Below are 18,035 nucleotides of genomic sequence, written 5' to 3'. Positions count from 1 at the left end.
TGATATGCAGAGGGTGATCCCGGAGATATGGCATGCATAGAGGACCACAGGACATGCCAGGATCCAGAGGAGCGGGATGCGACACTTTGGAATTCTCTTCCCCTCTCTATCAGATGCTCCACCTCTCTACTAATCTTCAAAAGGGCTTTCAAGACCAACTTCTTCTTCAAAGCTTTTCAGGTCTCATCCTAACTCACTGCTCCATGATCCTTCCTCACTGTCTACTCATCTATGTCACCCCTGTCTTTCAGTTCCTCCCCTTTAGAATGTAAGTTCTCACTAGTAGGGGTCTCTTCACTCAGATGCTTTTACTTTCCTCACTTATACTATCACATACTCCTAACTCCCCACAACAGCACCTAAATATGGTTGCTGGCGCCCTGCTGCTTATTTAAGTGTCCTGATCACAAAAGCAGCAATGTTTATAAACCATGTCCTTGTCCTCATTGTTTTGTACTGTTAATAATTCATTTGTTTATGTAAGGTGCTGCAGAACCCTTGTGGTGCCATATAAATAAAGGATAATAATAATTATAATGAATAGTGAACATGCCATTATCCTATACAGTGTAATGAGTCACCGCACTAGCCGCAGGAGCTCACAACCTCTATCTAGTCCCGGCCATTGCTAGGCGACCGGTACACCATGCCATACCAGCTGCCAGGGATTCTGGTCCCAGCGGTTACCATGGCAGCCGGGTCTGAAGCAGCCACACTGGCTGATGGTCACGGCTGTTACTATGCAGCTGAGACTCTTCCCTGTCTGTCTCAGTACGTGCAGCCGCACAGCTGCAGATATGATTTCAATAGGGGGCTTGTCTCTGATGAGACAATCTGATTGGCCTCTGGTTTTGGTAAAAGGTAAGGAGGGCTTAGCCTCCCTGCTGGTTATAGCTTCATGCCAATGGTTTCTGCTACCTGGTGCTCATGGTCTGGTGAATACCCTGTGTTCCTGTTGGTCCCTGGCTGGTATTTCCAATTCCTGCCCTGGTCTAAGCATTCTACCTGCTGCACGTGTTGATCTGCCTAGGTGATTATTTACACAAAACTCCAGTCCTGTTTCATTTTGGTAAACCAGCCCACAGTTATAACTGCTCCAGCCTTACTCCAACGCTGCTCGGTTATTAACATATGCTCCTACTATCCTCATTTATGTCCTGGCAGCATCCAAGTAGAACTGAGAATATTAATATGTACGGGAAAATGGTGGCTGTTATAGAAGAAGACCTCTATAGCATGATTCTAGTAGCTTATGTGATTTCTTGGGTGGGCCCTAACATTATAACTGGCCTAAAATAGCTGGAAGTGGTACCTGCGTCTAGATGGAATCTGCTTTGCCAAACCCTTCTCAAGTACTGGTAAATCAAATTCAGACCCTGTCTTAGGTGGTCCAAGATATGTCGCTTTGTGTAGTTGCTCAAGAGGAGGTTTCTAGGTCTAATCCAGCTGCTTTGGCCTCCATTAAAAATCCTAAAGTACATCTTTTGGCTTTTTCTCAGGAGATCGGAAGTTATTCCGGAACTTCAAAGAAAGGTGTAAATTATATTTCATGCTTAGGCCTCCATCCTCTGGTTCTGAGCAACAGATAATTGGAATAATCATTGCCTTGTTACAAGGGGACTCTTCAGACATGGGCATTTGGATTAAGTTCTGGGTATCCGGCTTTATAGAACGCGCATGCATTTTTTGAGGCACTGGAGTTACCCTGATCAAGTGGCCTCTGCTTAGTTCACTTACGTGCCTTGAAACAAGGGTACAAAGCTGCAGAGGAATATTGTTCTGAGTTCAGAGCTTGTCTGCCGACAATGAGTGGATTGATATAGCACTCCGCCTTGGCCTTTTGGAACAAATCAAGGACTCTTTACTCGAGTATCCTGTTCCTGATACTTTGGAGAAACTGATGCAACTGACTATTAAGATTGACAGGCATCTCAAAGAAAGGAAAATGGAGGAGTTACCATACACTGTCTCATCTCCCATTCCCTCTTTTTCCACTAATGACCCTTCTGAGCCTATGCAATTTAGGGCTTATAGATTGTGTCAAGAAGAAAAATCTAGGAGATGCACCCTCGGTCTCTGCCTTGGCAGTAACAAGGGACATCTAGTTCTCAATCCACATATCTACATCACTGCTATGTCAAGCAAGTACTTCAGATACTGTGTGAACATCACTTATTCACTAAGGGCCTGATTCAGAGCCGCTCGCTATTTGCAGTCGTTCGTTTAAAAAAAAGGGGTGGCTATTCAAATGAACTGTTCGCACTTTGCGGTCTGTTCACGCCTCTAAGTCTGAACGAGCGAGCAAAACTTGCGGTCGAAATTTAGAAAAATACGCCCCCTGGCCGCTCGCACCATACGTCATGTCCGCTATTTATTAGATTAATCGAGTACATCGAACAGCGTATGAACTGCTCGCTATTCTTGTGGTTGGTTTTTTCAACCGCTATTTTGCGAGTAGTTCTGACTAAAAAAAAACAAGTGACGTGGTCGCTGACGCTGCTGTATTAATTATGCACACCCATAAAACGCCCGTTTTGACCTTTAAGCACGCCTGCGTTCTGAATTCCACTCCCACTTTTCAAGCACCTTCCCCTGTTACCACCCACATACGCCTCCTCCTGTCACTCAAAATAGCAGACATTCGCTATTTTGCGAACAAACGAGTTTCGGCCGCAATGACTGGTTCGCGCATGCGTATTACAATCCGTACGCATGCGCAGTTGTGTGAACATCGCTCAGTGCGAACGAGCGGCCGCTTACGAGCGGCTCTGAAGCGGCTCTTAGAGCGGCTCTAAGTTGGAAAAATGAGTGTTTGAAGTCAAGGAAGTTTATTTTTAGTCATTTCTCCTGAAGGCTTTTCCATGGATCCTTGGAAACTCCAAGCTGTCCTCAACTGGGTTTTACCCAGCCATTTAAAGGCCATCCAAAGGGTCCTCGAAGGTAGTTAAAAATCATTATAGGTGGTTTATTTGTTCTTTTTCAGTTTTGGCAGCTATTACAACTTTAACCAAAAAGGGAGCTGATACCACAAACTGAACCTTGGAAGGCTTTAATGATCTAAAACAAGCATTTGTCTCTGCCCCAGTACGTCATCCAAACCAGGAGTTATTTTTGTTGTGGAAGTATACACTTCTGAAGTGGTAGTTGGAGCAGACCTCTCCGAGTGTGATCCTGTGGATAATAAGCTGCACCCTTGTGCTTTCCTTCCTAGAAAGTTCTCTTCTGCTGAGTTGCAATTATGATGTCGTAAACTAGGAACTCCTTGCAAAAAAATGGCCCTTCGAGGACTGGAGACATCGGTTGGAGGGAGACGGGCATGTTATCACAGCCCTGACCAATCACAATAATCTACTGTACATCAAGTCGGCCAAGAAGATTAATTCTTGACAAGCACATTGGGCATTATTTTTTACCCTGTTTAATTTTATCATCACTTACCGACCTGGCTCAAAGACAATCAAAGCTGATGCTTTGTCCCACCGCTTCCTTCCAAATCATGCTTCTAACACTGTGAACCTGCCCATAGTTCCTGCCACTTCCATTCATGCTGCTCTGGCATTAGATTTGTCTTCTCAGCTCACTGAACTCCAGGATCAGGTGCTACTTGAAACTAATCCTGGCTTACTATTTGTGTCTGAATGATTCAGATGTTCTCCTTTGTCTGAAATCAATCTAAATAAGATATCAGGAAATCCTGGGATTTCCAAGACCCAAGAGCTCCTGAACCGTTCTTTATGGTGGCCATTCTTTATGGTGGCCTACCATGAGTCAGGATGTTAAAGAATACAATACGTTCATGCTTGTGAAGTTTGTGCTAGGAAACAATCACTTAGAGGTGCTCCTTCTCGACTATTATTACCGCTGTCCAATCCCAGAAAGCCCTAGACCCAAGTCTCTATAGACTTCATTGTCAATTTACCATTGGCCTCTGAGAATAACACCATCTGGGTTGTGGTTGATCATTTCAGCAATCTTGCCCATTTTGTTCCGCTCACCAAATTAGCCAGTGCTAAGACATTGGCTTCATTATTCATCCAACACATCTTCAGATTACAATAGAGGTTCCCAGTTAGTTGCTCAATTCTGGAAGTCCTTTTGTGTACTATTGGGTATCAGCCACAGTTTATCGTCTGCATATCACCCCTAGTCGTATGGTGAGACCAAAAGGGTGAATCAATCCCTGGAGCAATATCTCTGTTGTTACATCTCCAAATATCATAATAATTGGGCAGAATATCTACCCTTAGGTGAATATGCTTACAACAATGCCCGTCATTCCTTCACCAATGTATCTCCTTTTCTTTGTAGCTATGGGCATCACCCAAGAGCCAATTCGTTTTCTCTCCTGAATCCAGTAATCTGCTTAAGGTTCACAACACTGCTTCTCGACACAAGAAATTTTGGAGGAAAGTTAATTTTGCTCTCAACCAAGACTCCTTTTATTCCAAAATTTTTGTGGATCATCATGGAAAGACTTGAACTTTCTAGGTGGGAGATTATGTGTGGTTGTCCACCCTGAATTTAAGACTTTGCCATCCCTCAAAGAAATTTAGTCCCAAGTATATTGGTCCATTCCAGATAATTAATCAAGTGAATTCCGTTGCGGGGGTCGCAGGCGCTGAGTGGGTTTGTATGGTGAGAAAGTCAGCACATGCGTGGGCTCCTTCTCACTGTATTTTTTGTGAAAAATACAGTGATAAAGCTATGGATGGCATTCTCAGGGACAGAGCTTTATCGTAAACTCTGTCCCTGCAGGAGATATTTGATTAATCCCTGTGATAATGCCTAACTTTGCAATGCGAATTTAGGCGAAAATATCACACTACAATCTGCATTTCAAATGCAGATTGTAGTAAATAGGGCCCTATAAGTGTATATAGATTCCTCACCTACTGATTGCTTAGATACATGCAGTGGTTTTATGACAGCTTTGTGTCGGTTTGGACCAAATTACTGGGTGTTTGGCTATATGTAAACCGTTGGACATCACTTGTGGTTTGAGAATAACTGTTCAAACCGTTGAAAAGTAATTCCAGTGGTTTGGAAGTCAGAACCGCCAGGGATATGGAATGGTTATAATAAATCCAAGCAAAACAGCTGTTTAGTAAATTTACAGCCTAGTGTGCATCTACTCATGTGCATTTGAAACCGAGGGTTATAATTAGCAACCATATGGCCACTCAGTACAATGGTAAATTTCTATATTTATGAGGTCCTTCTTTGGGCAACACATTCAAATGTATCAAATGCTTTAGAAGCATCTATTGTAAGCTAAATAGCCAAGATCATTTATTTAAGTTACTGCCTCAATCACATGTGTCACAAGTTAACAAATACAAAATTAGCTGTTTAGAGAATATGGCTTACTTGTTGACATGCCAGTTTCCTCTTTTCTCTTTTCAACAAGCAATTAAAAATGAAACCTCTAACCACATCTTCAAAAATAAAGTCCACCAGAATGATAGCCAACGTATTTTTAAAGATAAGATAGAAGTGGAGTAATCATTACTAATCATTACTTGACAGAGTGTTGCAGTATGTATTGTCATCTGCATAGGTCACTGTTCCCTGTTACTCTGGTGAATGCATGGGTATGGGAGCCTGCGTAAGACTGACAGTGCCATAAACAGCTTGGCTGGGGCCAGGTGGCCTAATGTGGGAGGCGTGGCCATGCCCCTTTAGGAAAAGAAAAATGTATTGCTGCAAAGCACTAAGAGCCACTCAGCCAAGGGCAAATCAGTGTGATTGCTCCCCACCGGCACACAGGCAGAGGAGACTGCTGCTCAGCGACAGCAGCCTCCCTGACCCCACTGCAGCCCAGCACACAGCAGTGTGTGCTGGGCCATGGAGAGAGGCTGCTGCTGACAGGTAAGAGGGGGGTGGTGTCAGACCTGGGCCCTTTCCGGTACCCTCCAACAAGCCCTGGTAATTAGCACCCGCTCCCCCCCTCCCTCGGTGGCCCTGAAGATTGAACAGTTTAGTACTATGGGGCCAATTCACGCTAGTGCAATGCTGAACGCAGATTCCTCACTATCGAGAATCTGCGCGTGCGCAGAACCCGTTCTGATCATAGCCCTGTGTGATCACACGCAGCCCCTGCTATTCCTCTGCCTGACTGACAGGCAGAGGCATTTAAGGGGCTGTGCGGGAACAGCCAGCGTTCCCGGACACAGATGTAGTTTCCTGGCCTCGCAATCCGGTTAGGCTGCATAAGCTGAGGCTTACTCAGCTGGCCCACGTAGTCCACCATCACGACCTGGGATTGCAAATGCATCAGGGAGTGTCAGACACCTCTTGCTACATTTGAAAATTTGCAAGGATGGAATTGCAAACTGCTTTCATGCAGCTTTGCAATTCCATCCACTACTGAATCAGCCCCTATATTCAAAATTGTAAAGTGCACATCTATTATATCAAATAATAACAGCATTATGTTATTGATATTTGCTGTCACCTGGTTAAACACACAGTAAAAGCTTAATCATACCTTCTTTCATATAAGAGATCAGTTTCGGAGCAAGATCATTCAGCTGTCTTGTATTAGTTAAATATTCCATTATAAAGATGCAGGGGGCCAATCTGATCATATTCTGTTCACCACATCCGGTAGGCAGCTGAATTAGTGACTGCAAGTTACTACTAGAAGGTCCCAGAATATCACCTATGGAACAGAATGCTGTTACTTTCAGCAAGTCAGCATACAAGCAGATGAAAAAAAATCAGTGTACACATGAAAGCTAAATGTTGTTTTTTAACAATTGTTGTGTTTCCCAGCTGTAAAGCGCAATGTAATATGCTGGCACTATATATATAAGTATTCATAAATAAATAATTAATTCTACATACCAATGACATAGCTGTATTATTATCATTATTATTATTATCATCATTACATTTGCAAACCCAACTCAAGTACATGAAATAGTAAACCCTATATACTGTATTTTGTAGCCTACCTTCTTAAAAGTGGGTTGATATCCTAAGTACATTGAACTATATGACAAAGCTACAGATATCTAATTTTCTTCTATTTCTATTATTTTTGTAAAAATATTGTCTAACCAAGATATTATCCCATTGGAACTATAGACTTATATACAACATTGTATGCATAATCATCTATAGAGGAATCTATCACAGTTTTGCTATGGGCCCTAACATTTCTAGTCATGCACATACCCATACACCAACTTTTCACCCAGGTGTAACTTTTAGCGCCCATGTATAAAGTATTGATAATTAAGTGGCCTCTGTATCAAGCTGATTGTTACATAAAATTATGCATAAACTGCAGTTTCTGCATAATGTTATGTATTGTTGCTATGTACTAATAGCACAATGCAGGGGATTTCACAGAGCACTTCAGGTCGCAGTCCCCATTATTGTCAATAGGGACTACGGTCTGATCTCTATGTACTAAACTCCAAAAAGCAAAGCTTTTTGGAATTTAGCCCCGTTAGTTAACACTTCAGATGGTGCAAACTGCTGAAAGCCTATAAAGGCTCCAGGTGCAAGAGAGAGATCTTTTAATCTCATCTCTCTCTCGCAACCCCTGGCCGGCTCCGGAAGCTGACACTGTGTGCACTTCGTGAAAGACTGCTACAATTTGCCGGGGATATAACTCGCAGGGAAAGCTAAACTCTCACATTTTCTAAACTCTCACCCTATTACATTAGGCCCATTAAGTCAGTTTTACAATATAAAACATCATTTATTTAAATTTTTAGGAGGAATTTTGATATTATGGGGTGTGGATAGAAACTGAATGGGATGTGTGTTATTTTTCCTTCATTGCAATATTAATTTAAGAATTCAAGTTATCCTTACCAACAACAGAGATAAATGCCTTTTCACTGCCACTTACTACATCAGGTGGGAATGTAAAGTTCAAAGCTGTAGAAATAATTTGTGGTTTATTGTTGATCAGTTCCAAGAGCAACGTTTGTGAATATGAATGTTCTATTCCTTCAGCCTGTCAAAATAAAGTAATATTATATCATTTACTGTATCTGCAAACCCATAAAATTAGTTTAAAGTATAATAAATACTAACTTTTACAGAGCCAGCTATTAAGATAGTCTGAGACTGACATCATAAAATGATGCCATGAGAAAATGTTATTTACATGTTTAGATGATAATCTGTACAAAAAAAACAGGGTCTTGTGTAGACTGAAACAATGAATGACATAAATTAGTATAGTACTACTTTAATAATATACCAATTATACAAACATACCTGTAGGGCCTGATGCTCAGTTGGATGGAAATCGGGTGCATGGCAAAATGTGTACGTATGCAGAGTTGTACATTTTGCTGTTAGTCCACACCCTGGACCTGATTTAGAGATTTCATCGGATGAATGTACATATCTGAATCAGGCCCCCTATCTGTATGCTTGGTTTGATTAGACATCATCATCACCACCTGTGCACACTTGCACCAGCCCTTAACTACTTGCAAAAGGTATGTATGGAAACTAGAATATTTACTCTTAAGTACAACTCTGCCAAGACATATCGACACACCCACCCGAACCTTATATATGTGCCACTTCAGTCATAAGTGGAGATGGAAATGAAATTAGTAAAACTCTGCATTGCCCAGAATTGCGTACGTTAGGTTACAGAAAATGCGCAGTATGAAGAGAATAGGAGAAGCTCATGGCATCATCGTGGATTGACATTTAATATTCATTTAATTTACAGCAACAAGCGCATTATACTATTATAATAAAAATAATAATAATAATAGTAATAATTATAATAACCCTGTATAAAAAAATAAAGAGGAGAAAATTAAAACGGAGGAGTAATGGGTATAAGGAGGGAGCTGTGACTCATATTTTTATGCTTTGTACAGATCATTTTTTGATTTTGTTCTCATTTTCTCTTCAGAAACTGTTATTGACTGTTATATCTGAGTTCAGAAATTGTTTCTCTTGTACTCAAGGAAAAGCTATGCTGAGTCCCTTCTATCTATGTTTAGTATGTAATGTCACTGTTCCTCTTGATGCTTTTCTTTAATACAGTAAAGCAGGAAGGAATATTATTTGCATTTTATATCGCCTAATTTAGGTGGGATAGTACTGATTTGAGGGCTTTGCTCCACCATCTCACTATCACACCTTCAAAAAACCTTTGTGCTGCTGAACAGAATGTAGAGATATTTTTATACCAGTTACATAAGTGAACTGAAGCTATGTACACCTGCCACTTGTGTGAAAGGGAGAGTAAAGTATGGCTAGCACTTTGGAAATCTTAAGGTGCCCATACACGGTGCGATATAGCAGCCGATCCAATGGATTGGTACGATATTGCTGCTATATCATACCGTGTATGGGCATGACATCGGACAGTGCGCGCTCCCGTGGGGTCATACATCGCACCTCCAGATCCTACTGCATATTCACTTGATCTGGGGATGCGATGTATGATCCCATGCAGCGCTGTGTGGGTGGGGGAGGAGGGTGACGGCATATCGGGTGGTCGGGCAGCGGATCGCTCCGTGCGGGGGGACCGCCCGATATGTCAGCCATCGGATCAGCCAATCTCAGCGTGTATGGGCACCTATAGGCATTCACACAAGGGCCCACCCCATCATGGCCTGCCAATGCCTCACCCCACCATTTGTACCAAATCAAGGTAAATTTTGGAGGTATGGTATTGTTGGAAATATGCCCTATATGTACATGAGTGTTTCCAAAATCTCGTTCGCACGTAGCTCCAAAGGCTCATGTTTTCAGGATTTTGGTTTAAGGGTAATTACTGACCCAGCCAAGCAGCCTGATTCAGCACGGATCGCAATTGCAACTATGGCCCTGATTCAGAGCCGGATGCTCTGACAGAGCGCTCGCTCTGAATCAGGGCCGTCCCTCCTACCTTTTGGAGCGGCCTCCTGGCCGCTTGCATAGCTGTGGGTGACCACCCACAGCTATAGCGAGCGGCCAAAATGATGGTCGCGATGGTCAAGACCAGCACAACCATCGGGCTTGCGACGAGACCCTGCGGTAGGGTCTCGCTGCCACAAGCCCAGGAGTGCTTTTGGCTCTATCAGAGCCAAAAGCACTCCCACTGACATCACTAGTGATGTCAGTGGGGCCGGCCCAGACGGTAGGCGTTCCCATGGGAACGCCTCCGTCTGGGCAGCCACGCCCCCGGCACGCCCACCAAAGGGGGCGTGCTGTCAATCACCATCGACAGCACGCCCCCTTTGGTGCGAGACCCATAACGACGGCTTGGCCGTCGTTATTCGGGTCTCGCGCATGCGCACGACGGAGCCGGCTCCCTCGTGCGCATGCGCACTTGGGCAGCAATGACCCGCTTGCGAGCGCTCAGCGCTCGCGAGCGGGTCTGAATCAGGCCCTATGTACGCAGATCGAGCGATTGTTAGCCATTGCGCATGCACCACACTGTGCACACGATCTCATTGCGATTACACACGCAGACAGGAATCCATCGTAGAGTGAGTGACAGGCCGTGTGCGTTTGGGGGTGGTGACAGGTGAGTGGTTGCAGAAACGTAGGCAAACCTGTCCGTTTGAATGCCGTTGCATGGGCATGCATAAATTAGCCACTGCGAATGTATGCGCTTGAGAGCCTTCTGCGTGCAACGAGACTTACAATTTCTGCGACGGGTCAGAGCCGCTGTAATTGTGCGTGACAAGCCGATGTAATTCGATGTTACCGATGTATACGCAGGACTGTGAGGTATTACGGTTGTGAGAAAGCAGTAGTGGGCGACTCTATGCTGGCTTAGCTGGGGCAGGCATTAGCATATTTTCGCAGCTGCATTGCGTGCAATTACGCAGCTACGATTGCAATCCGTGCTGACTCAGGCCCTAAGTTAACTGTGCATGATAAAAGAAAACCTGGAAATTTAAGCTCTAGCAGGTGCGGGAGCACCAGATTTCAGGAACACCGCTGTACATTAGAAAGGCATATGCTAGCAATAAAAAATTTTTAGTAAACGATAGATTTTGATTTCTTTTAATCTAACCAGGATTTTAAATGCTTTTGTTTTGGACTATTTCTAACTATCCACACATACATTATGCTCAGAGCACAACATTGTAGGCATTGGGCTCTACCCAGTAAGATATAATTGCTAAGAATAATATGCTGGGCACAACTGGGTATAAGCTTCTGTCTATGATTTGTATAGTGTATTGTACAAATTGTGCAAGTATGTGTATAATGTGGTAGGTTCAGGTGGACTTAATATACTACGCAATGTTTTGTGTTTTATCCCTGCTGGGTATAATTCATAGTAACCTACATTTTCTCCAGCAAATCCATGAGCTGCCACTCCAGGGGGTAGGAGCAGGGAGCAATGTCATGAATCGCATCATCTCTGCCCTATGTTGTTGAGTGGAGGCAAGATGACACAATTTAAATCTAATTGCATCATCATTACTACACCACCTCGCTCATTCACGGTTGTTGGGAGTGGTCCCAGAGGGATGAAAAAAACTAAATTGTGAATTTCCCGGAAAGTCCAAGAGTAGGCAAAAATGCATGCTCCCTATCACCTTCACATTCCCAGTTCTTAGAGAATTCTGGATTGGATTGAGTCTGTTTTTTGTTAACAGCAATAAAGTTCACCTAATACTTCCTAATGTGCATTTGTTCTACTACTATATATTAAGACAATATAGTAAATTTGTAGGGAAAGATTGTCAGTGGAGAGATTACCATGTACAGTCACCTCTCCCTAGACAGACAATCAAATACACACACACTACGGAAGTTAAGGAAGATCAGAACTGACAGGAGCACACATTTGGCTCTCCCCAAAATATAATCAGCTCCATACAAAACAAATACAACAAACTCCTTTCCAGTCACAACCTTGAAGCAGATACTGCAGCGTTACTTACAACCCAGCCTCTGTGTACAGTATCTGTGTAATGTGGAGTGTACCTAATAAACTCGCTGTTTGTGAATTTGTATGATTTTGGTCAGTACTTAAGTATAGTCTCTACAATGCTATATTAACTTTTTAAATAGCAATTTCATATTGGTCAACGACTGAGACAATTTAGGTGGTACACTGTATACAAATGTCAGTTTAGAAAACAACTAAGAAGGTACAGTATATTTACTCAGAGCTTCCAACACAAAAATTACTCCACTAACTCAAATATGCAAGCACTCATATGGTGATGTTTCTTCCATACTGTTTTATAACATTATTTATCTGCACTCCGAAATTTTAACATCTGAATTTGTTCAAGGTCATATAGACCTCAATATAATCAGCTACACAATCTTTTTATTTCTTAATCTCACAGCAGTGTTTTCATGCTGTCATTTAATAGTTTTATGGCATATTAAAAATTACCTTAACTAAGAGCTTTCGAGTTACCGCATCCGAAGCAAGTGAAGATGTTGCTTTAACAATAATTGGAATCTCGCCCAGCTGAATTGGTTTTATTGGAAAGAAAACGTTTTTTCCTTGTTGACTTGGGACTGATACAGTCTGTTGGCTTCCAGTTGAATTTATAAAAGCTAACTGGATTTCAAATGCATCGCTTCTATCAAGGGCTACAGAAACCTATGAAAGGAAAAATACAGGTCAGTAAAATTTTGTTGAAAATAGGTTATAGTTATGTGTAGTAAGTTATAATGTTTTATGAAATAGCATACAATTTTTTTTAGTAAAATGTCTGGCATAGAATAACTTCTTCTAAATAAATGCAATAGAAAAAGGTTATATCACAAAATATGCTTGTGTGCAATATTTTATATTTGTGTAAATGCACCTGATTGTCCACCTTGCATATATTAAAAGCACCTTCACAGCACATCTTGTCTTGCATTGTACTAGAACTCACCTCTGCTGTGGGGAAGTACATGTGATGAGGGCTGCCCATAGAGGGGGACATGGGGGACAGATGACTGGGGATCCAGCAGGACACCACAGCCGACTTCATGACATACATATATAAGGTGCAACCTATGCGGCAATTACTGCATTGAGGCCCCTCCCAGCATGTTGACATATAACACAGTTGCAGAGGGAGGAGGTGTTTCGGAGGTAGCTTTGTCTGTGAGACGTGGACTGAAACGGTAACAGTAACGGAGCTTGTCAGTGTAAGGATATAACTATTTTAGTATTAGACCATGTAATGTGTGAACCTTTCACATTATTGAGGTGTGCGTACCCTGGAGAGTGTGCAGGGTGCACAAAGGTTTGTCGCTACTGGGTTTATCTACATCTGCTAAATAAGTGGGACATTAATTAGCTATACAGAAATAATATTTTTCAAACTCTCCTCACAAGATGGGCTTATGTAAGAAAATTGACATGTCTGGCATTACCGTAAAAATGTGTTTAAAGTTGAGGTGCCAAAATAAAAATATATAGTAAGCTTATAGTAAGTGCACACTGACTAATTCTGGAAAGTTGTAGGATTCTTTGAGTATGAATTACATATTTGGAATGTCCTCCAGTTACTCACTTTACCATATTGCAATGTGAAGGAAGCAACAGCAATATTAAAAGCAGGATCTTTAGGGTATGTCTGGGCAGAGGTGTAGCATGTGGCCAGGGTGCCCGGAGCACGAGTGTGCTTCCACGCCCTACCCCCCAAAAAAGTGTGTGTGCTACAGTATATAATATAACCGCTACTTATATATACATACATACATACAGACAGGGTCAAACATTCATACATACATACGTACATACACACAGACATACATACACATGCAGCCAGGGTCACACATTCATTCATACATACATAGACACACACATACAGGCAGGGTCACATACAAACACACACATACAGGCAGGAACTGATACACATACAGTACATACAGGCAGGAAGGGACACACATACACACATACAGTACGTACACCTAGGAAGGGTCACACATACACACATACAGTACATACAGGCAGGAAGGGACACACATACAGTACATACATACATACACACATACAGGCAGGAAGAGACACACATACAGTAGGAAGGGTCACACATACACACATACAGTACATACAGGTAGGAAGGGACACACATACAGTACAATAGGGTATTAGTCCCGCAACAGCCTTGAGGGCTGGTATACCTTGGCTTCAAACGGCCGTGTAGCAGCTTTGAGGGCTGGAAGTGCCTTGGCTGACTGTAGCCAGTGGGCCAGTAAGATGAGATGCGGCCTTTGGGCCGGTAACAGCCCTGGCTGGTTGTGGCCTGAGGGCCAGTAAGATGAGATGCGACTTTTGGGCCGGGAGCAGCCTCTGGGCTGAGTAGCAGCCTTGAGGGCTGAAAAACTTGGCAAGAAGACGATGAGGTGCGCTTTGTGCCGCCGGGATACACTAGCGGTTGTACACAAGATTGCGTACACAGAGCCTGATTCAGAGCCGGTCGCTCTTTCAGAGAGCTCGCTCTGAATAAGGGCGGCATTTTTTTTTTTCAGAGCCGGCCTCCTGGCCGCTCCCTAAGCTGTGGGTGACCACCCACAGCTTTTGCGAGCGACCAGGTGATGGCGACCATCAGGCTTGCAATGAGACCCTTGTGGTAGGGTCTCGTCCATCGCAAGCCCCAGTGAGCTTCCAGCTCTAATAGAGCCGGAAGCTCACTACTGAGGCCGCCCCCAAACGGCAGGCATTCCTTCGGGAACGCCTCAGTTTGGCCAGCCACCCCCCCTACCCGCCTCCAAAACGGGGGGAGCTGTCAATCACAATCGTCAGCCGCCCCTTTTTGGTGTGAGACCGTAGCGACGGAGTGCCCGTCGCTGGCTGGGTCTCGCGCACGCCAGAGCCGACTCCGGCGTGTGCATGCGCAGTGGGGGACCATCCACCCGCTTGTGAGCGGGTCTGAATCAGGCCCACAGGATGCTGAGATTCACTTAGGGCCGCCGGGATGACACCAGCGGTAGTACACAAGATTGCGTACACAGGATGATGAGGTGCGCATGGTGCCGATGGGATGACACCAGCGGTAGTACACAAGTTTTGTGTACACTGGATGCTGAGGTGCGCTTGGTGCCGCCAGGATGACACTAGCAGCAGTACACAAGATCGCGTACTCTGATGTGCGACCTGTGCCGCCGGGTCGACACAAGCCACAGGATGCTGGGATGCGCACTCTGGACACTGAGGGCCTGATTCAGAGCCGCTCGTAAGCGCCCGCTCGTTCGCTATGAGCGATGTTCATACAACTGCGCATGCATATGGGTCGTAATGCGCATGTGCAAACCAGTCATTGCGGTCGGAAATCGTGCACTCGCAAAACAGCGAGGGGCTGCTAATTTGATTGACAGAATGTACCGTTTGTGGGTGGTAACAGGGGAAGGTGCTTGAAAACGGGGGACTGGAGATCCGAACACAGGTGTGCCTAACGGTAAAAGGGCGTTTAATGGGAGTGCATAATTAGTAAAGGAGCGGCATCGACCACATCACTTGGTTGTCTTTTAGCCTGAACTGCTCGCAGTGATAGCGGTAGGAAAAACCTACCACAAGCACTGCGAGCAGTTCAGATGCCTTTCGATGTACCCGATCAATCAAATAAATACCGGAGATGACGTGTGATGCGAACGGCAAAGGGGCGTCTTTACAAAATAGCGAGCGCATTTTTCGTTCGCTCGCTCAGACATAGAGGTGTCAACAAACCGCAATGAGCGAGCACTCAATTTAAATAGCCGGCCCCTTTTTTGGAACGACTGTCCGCAAATAGCATCGGGCTCTGAATCAGGCCCTGAGTGCGGTCTATGCCGACTGGATGACACAAACAGCAGGAGGCAGGAATGCAGACTGTGCCGCCAAGTTGACACAAGCAGCAGGTAGTACAAATGCGGACGATGCCGCCTAGATGACACAAATGACAGGAACAATGAAGCTGACTGGATACAGGTAACTCAAATGAATACAGGAGACCACGCTAGAACCGGAAACACGTGAAACGCTATCACCGGCATTGGAGCAGCATTCACAGGAGAAGGTCATGGACGCAGGAGCCAATCCGAGCTGATCCCAGAATGATGGACAGGAGATAGGTGGAGCGTCAGCGAACACTGGCCCGGCGTTCACCTCGCACAGAATTAGCAGTGCGGCGGCTTGTGACAGTCCCCCCCTTGATGAGGGGTTATGGAACCCTAAACGCTGGTTTGTCTGGAAGTCCAAGAAGAATCTTCTCCTCAGGGAGGAGCATGCAAAGAGTTTTCCAGGATCCAGGAACGCTCCTCTGGTCCATACCCCCTTCCAGTTGACCAGAAACTGAAGAGATCCCAGAAAATTCTGGAGGCTAGGATCTTCTCCACAACAAATTCCTGGCGCCCCTAGATGAGCACAAGTGGAGGTCTGATCGGACGTCTAGGAGAAAAGTTGGAGGAAAGAAACACCGGTTTCAGAAGGAAGCAATGAAAGGTATTATTGATCCTAAGAGTCCTTGGTAACCTCAGTCAAAAGGCCACACGATTTACTTGAGCAAAAATACGAAATGGGCCAATGCACTTGGGCCTCAATTTTTGTGACCTCTGATGTAGATTAATATTTCTACTTGACTGCTTATCAGCCCACACTTTGGACTAACCTCATGCCTGAAGGAGAGACTGATGCAACTTCCTCCAAACTCACCGCATCCTAGAAACGGATGAAGAAGAAGGCGTTCTGGTTAGTGAAGGCTCAAAAGAATTGCTTCTAGGATGGGTTGCAGTAGAAGGGAGAGAAGGAGAAAGCAGAATAGCAGTAGTTATAGGGAAATTCTGCAAGGGCAACATAAAGTTCTTGGCACTTTGAGATGAAACAGCAGAGGTACTGTTCCAGGGACTAATTGGCCTGCTCCGTCTGCCCATTAGACTGTGGGTGGTAACCTGATGACAGGCTGACATTGACGCCGAGATCCGCACAAAAGCACCTCCAGAAGAGAGCAACAAATTGCGTCCCCCGATCTGAGCCAATATCCACCGGAAGCCCATGGAGCCTGAAGACATGCTGTAAGAACTCCTTGGCAGATGGTAACTTGACCAGAGCAATGCACCATTTTACTGCCGAAGAAGCTGGGTGGTCTGTTTTGACCAGTGACACAAGTTGAAACTCCCTCTGCATTCCTGTACAACTACTGGACTATAATTTGGACTTTGCTACACTCCGCCTTGGACCCATAGGCAAATGCTGGAATTATTCCATGTGGATCCCCTTTACAGCCTATAAAGTTTTGCGTCTTGGATGCTAAGGACTGTGCTGGTGACTGTGATACCACTTCATGGTAAATAAGTGTTGTCTTCAAAATAATATTTAATTTCACCATTTGGGACGTAATGGAGGTTGTCCTAGGTCCAGCTGTTTATTATACAGGAACAGCTATTCACTTTGGCTCATATTGTGAACCTTTTAACTTTGTTATTATCGAGATACACATCTTTTGATTTTTAATAAATTAATGTGCTTTTATATGACACCGTCCATCTCTTTTAGTGCTGGTTTTTGTATATATATATATATATTTTTGAAAAACGATCTATGATGGTCCAGAAGACCGTACAACTAGAAGACACAGTAAGGTCAACGACAAAGTCCATCACAATGTGGGTACATGGTTTAGAGGGCGTTGGAAGAGGACACAACAGACCTCGCGGAGTAGTCCTGAGGGTCTTATTTCTAGAACATACATCACAGGCCAGGACAAACTCACGAGTGTCTCTCGACATGGACTGCCACCACACAGATCAAGACAAAAGTTCAATAGCTCTAGAACTGCCAGGATGACCCCCTGTCTTGGAGGAATGAAAGTCACCACTTTACAAAGTCTCTCAGGGACAAACAGCAGACCTGATGGCATACTAAGAGGAGCTTCAGCTTGACAAGCCCTGAGAGAATCTGCTCGGGTCCTGGTGACTACACAATGGATCCTGGAAGGCGGAGTGATGGACTCTTCCGAAGCCCTGGGAGGTTGACAGACAGAGAAGTTTCGAGACAGGGCATCTGCTTTAATATTCTTGGACCCAGGTCGAAACGAAATTACATAATAAATAATAAATTAAAGCGGTTGAAGAAAAGGGCCCATCATGCCTGCCCCCGCGTTCAACCTTTT

The 18,035-nt window shown here is 44.2% G+C and overlaps 1 protein-coding gene across 1 annotated transcript in view; it reads right to left on the bottom strand.

The window, feature by feature from the left end:
• LOC148542096 (CD109 antigen-like) overlaps positions 1 to 18,035 on the bottom strand; it is a 333,340-nt gene that overhangs the window by 140,591 nt on the left and 174,714 nt on the right. The window contains exons 21-23 of the mRNA XM_088470525.1: positions 12,341 to 12,553; positions 7,828 to 7,972; positions 6,488 to 6,661 (exon numbers count right to left, since the gene is read on the bottom strand). Coding sequence (XP_088326651.1) covers positions 6,488 to 6,661; positions 7,828 to 7,972; positions 12,341 to 12,553 — 532 coding nt within the window. The remainder of the gene's footprint in view (positions 1 to 6,487; positions 6,662 to 7,827; positions 7,973 to 12,340; positions 12,554 to 18,035) is intronic.

This window comes from Taudactylus pleione, unplaced genomic scaffold (assembly GCF_031769625.1).
Source record: "Taudactylus pleione unplaced genomic scaffold, aTauple2 ptg000015l, whole genome shotgun sequence".
Classification (NCBI taxonomy): Eukaryota; Metazoa; Chordata; class Amphibia; order Anura; family Myobatrachidae; genus Taudactylus; species Taudactylus pleione.
The sequence above is the reverse complement of the archived record's forward strand: the minus strand, read 5'-3'. Positions and strand labels throughout refer to the sequence as shown.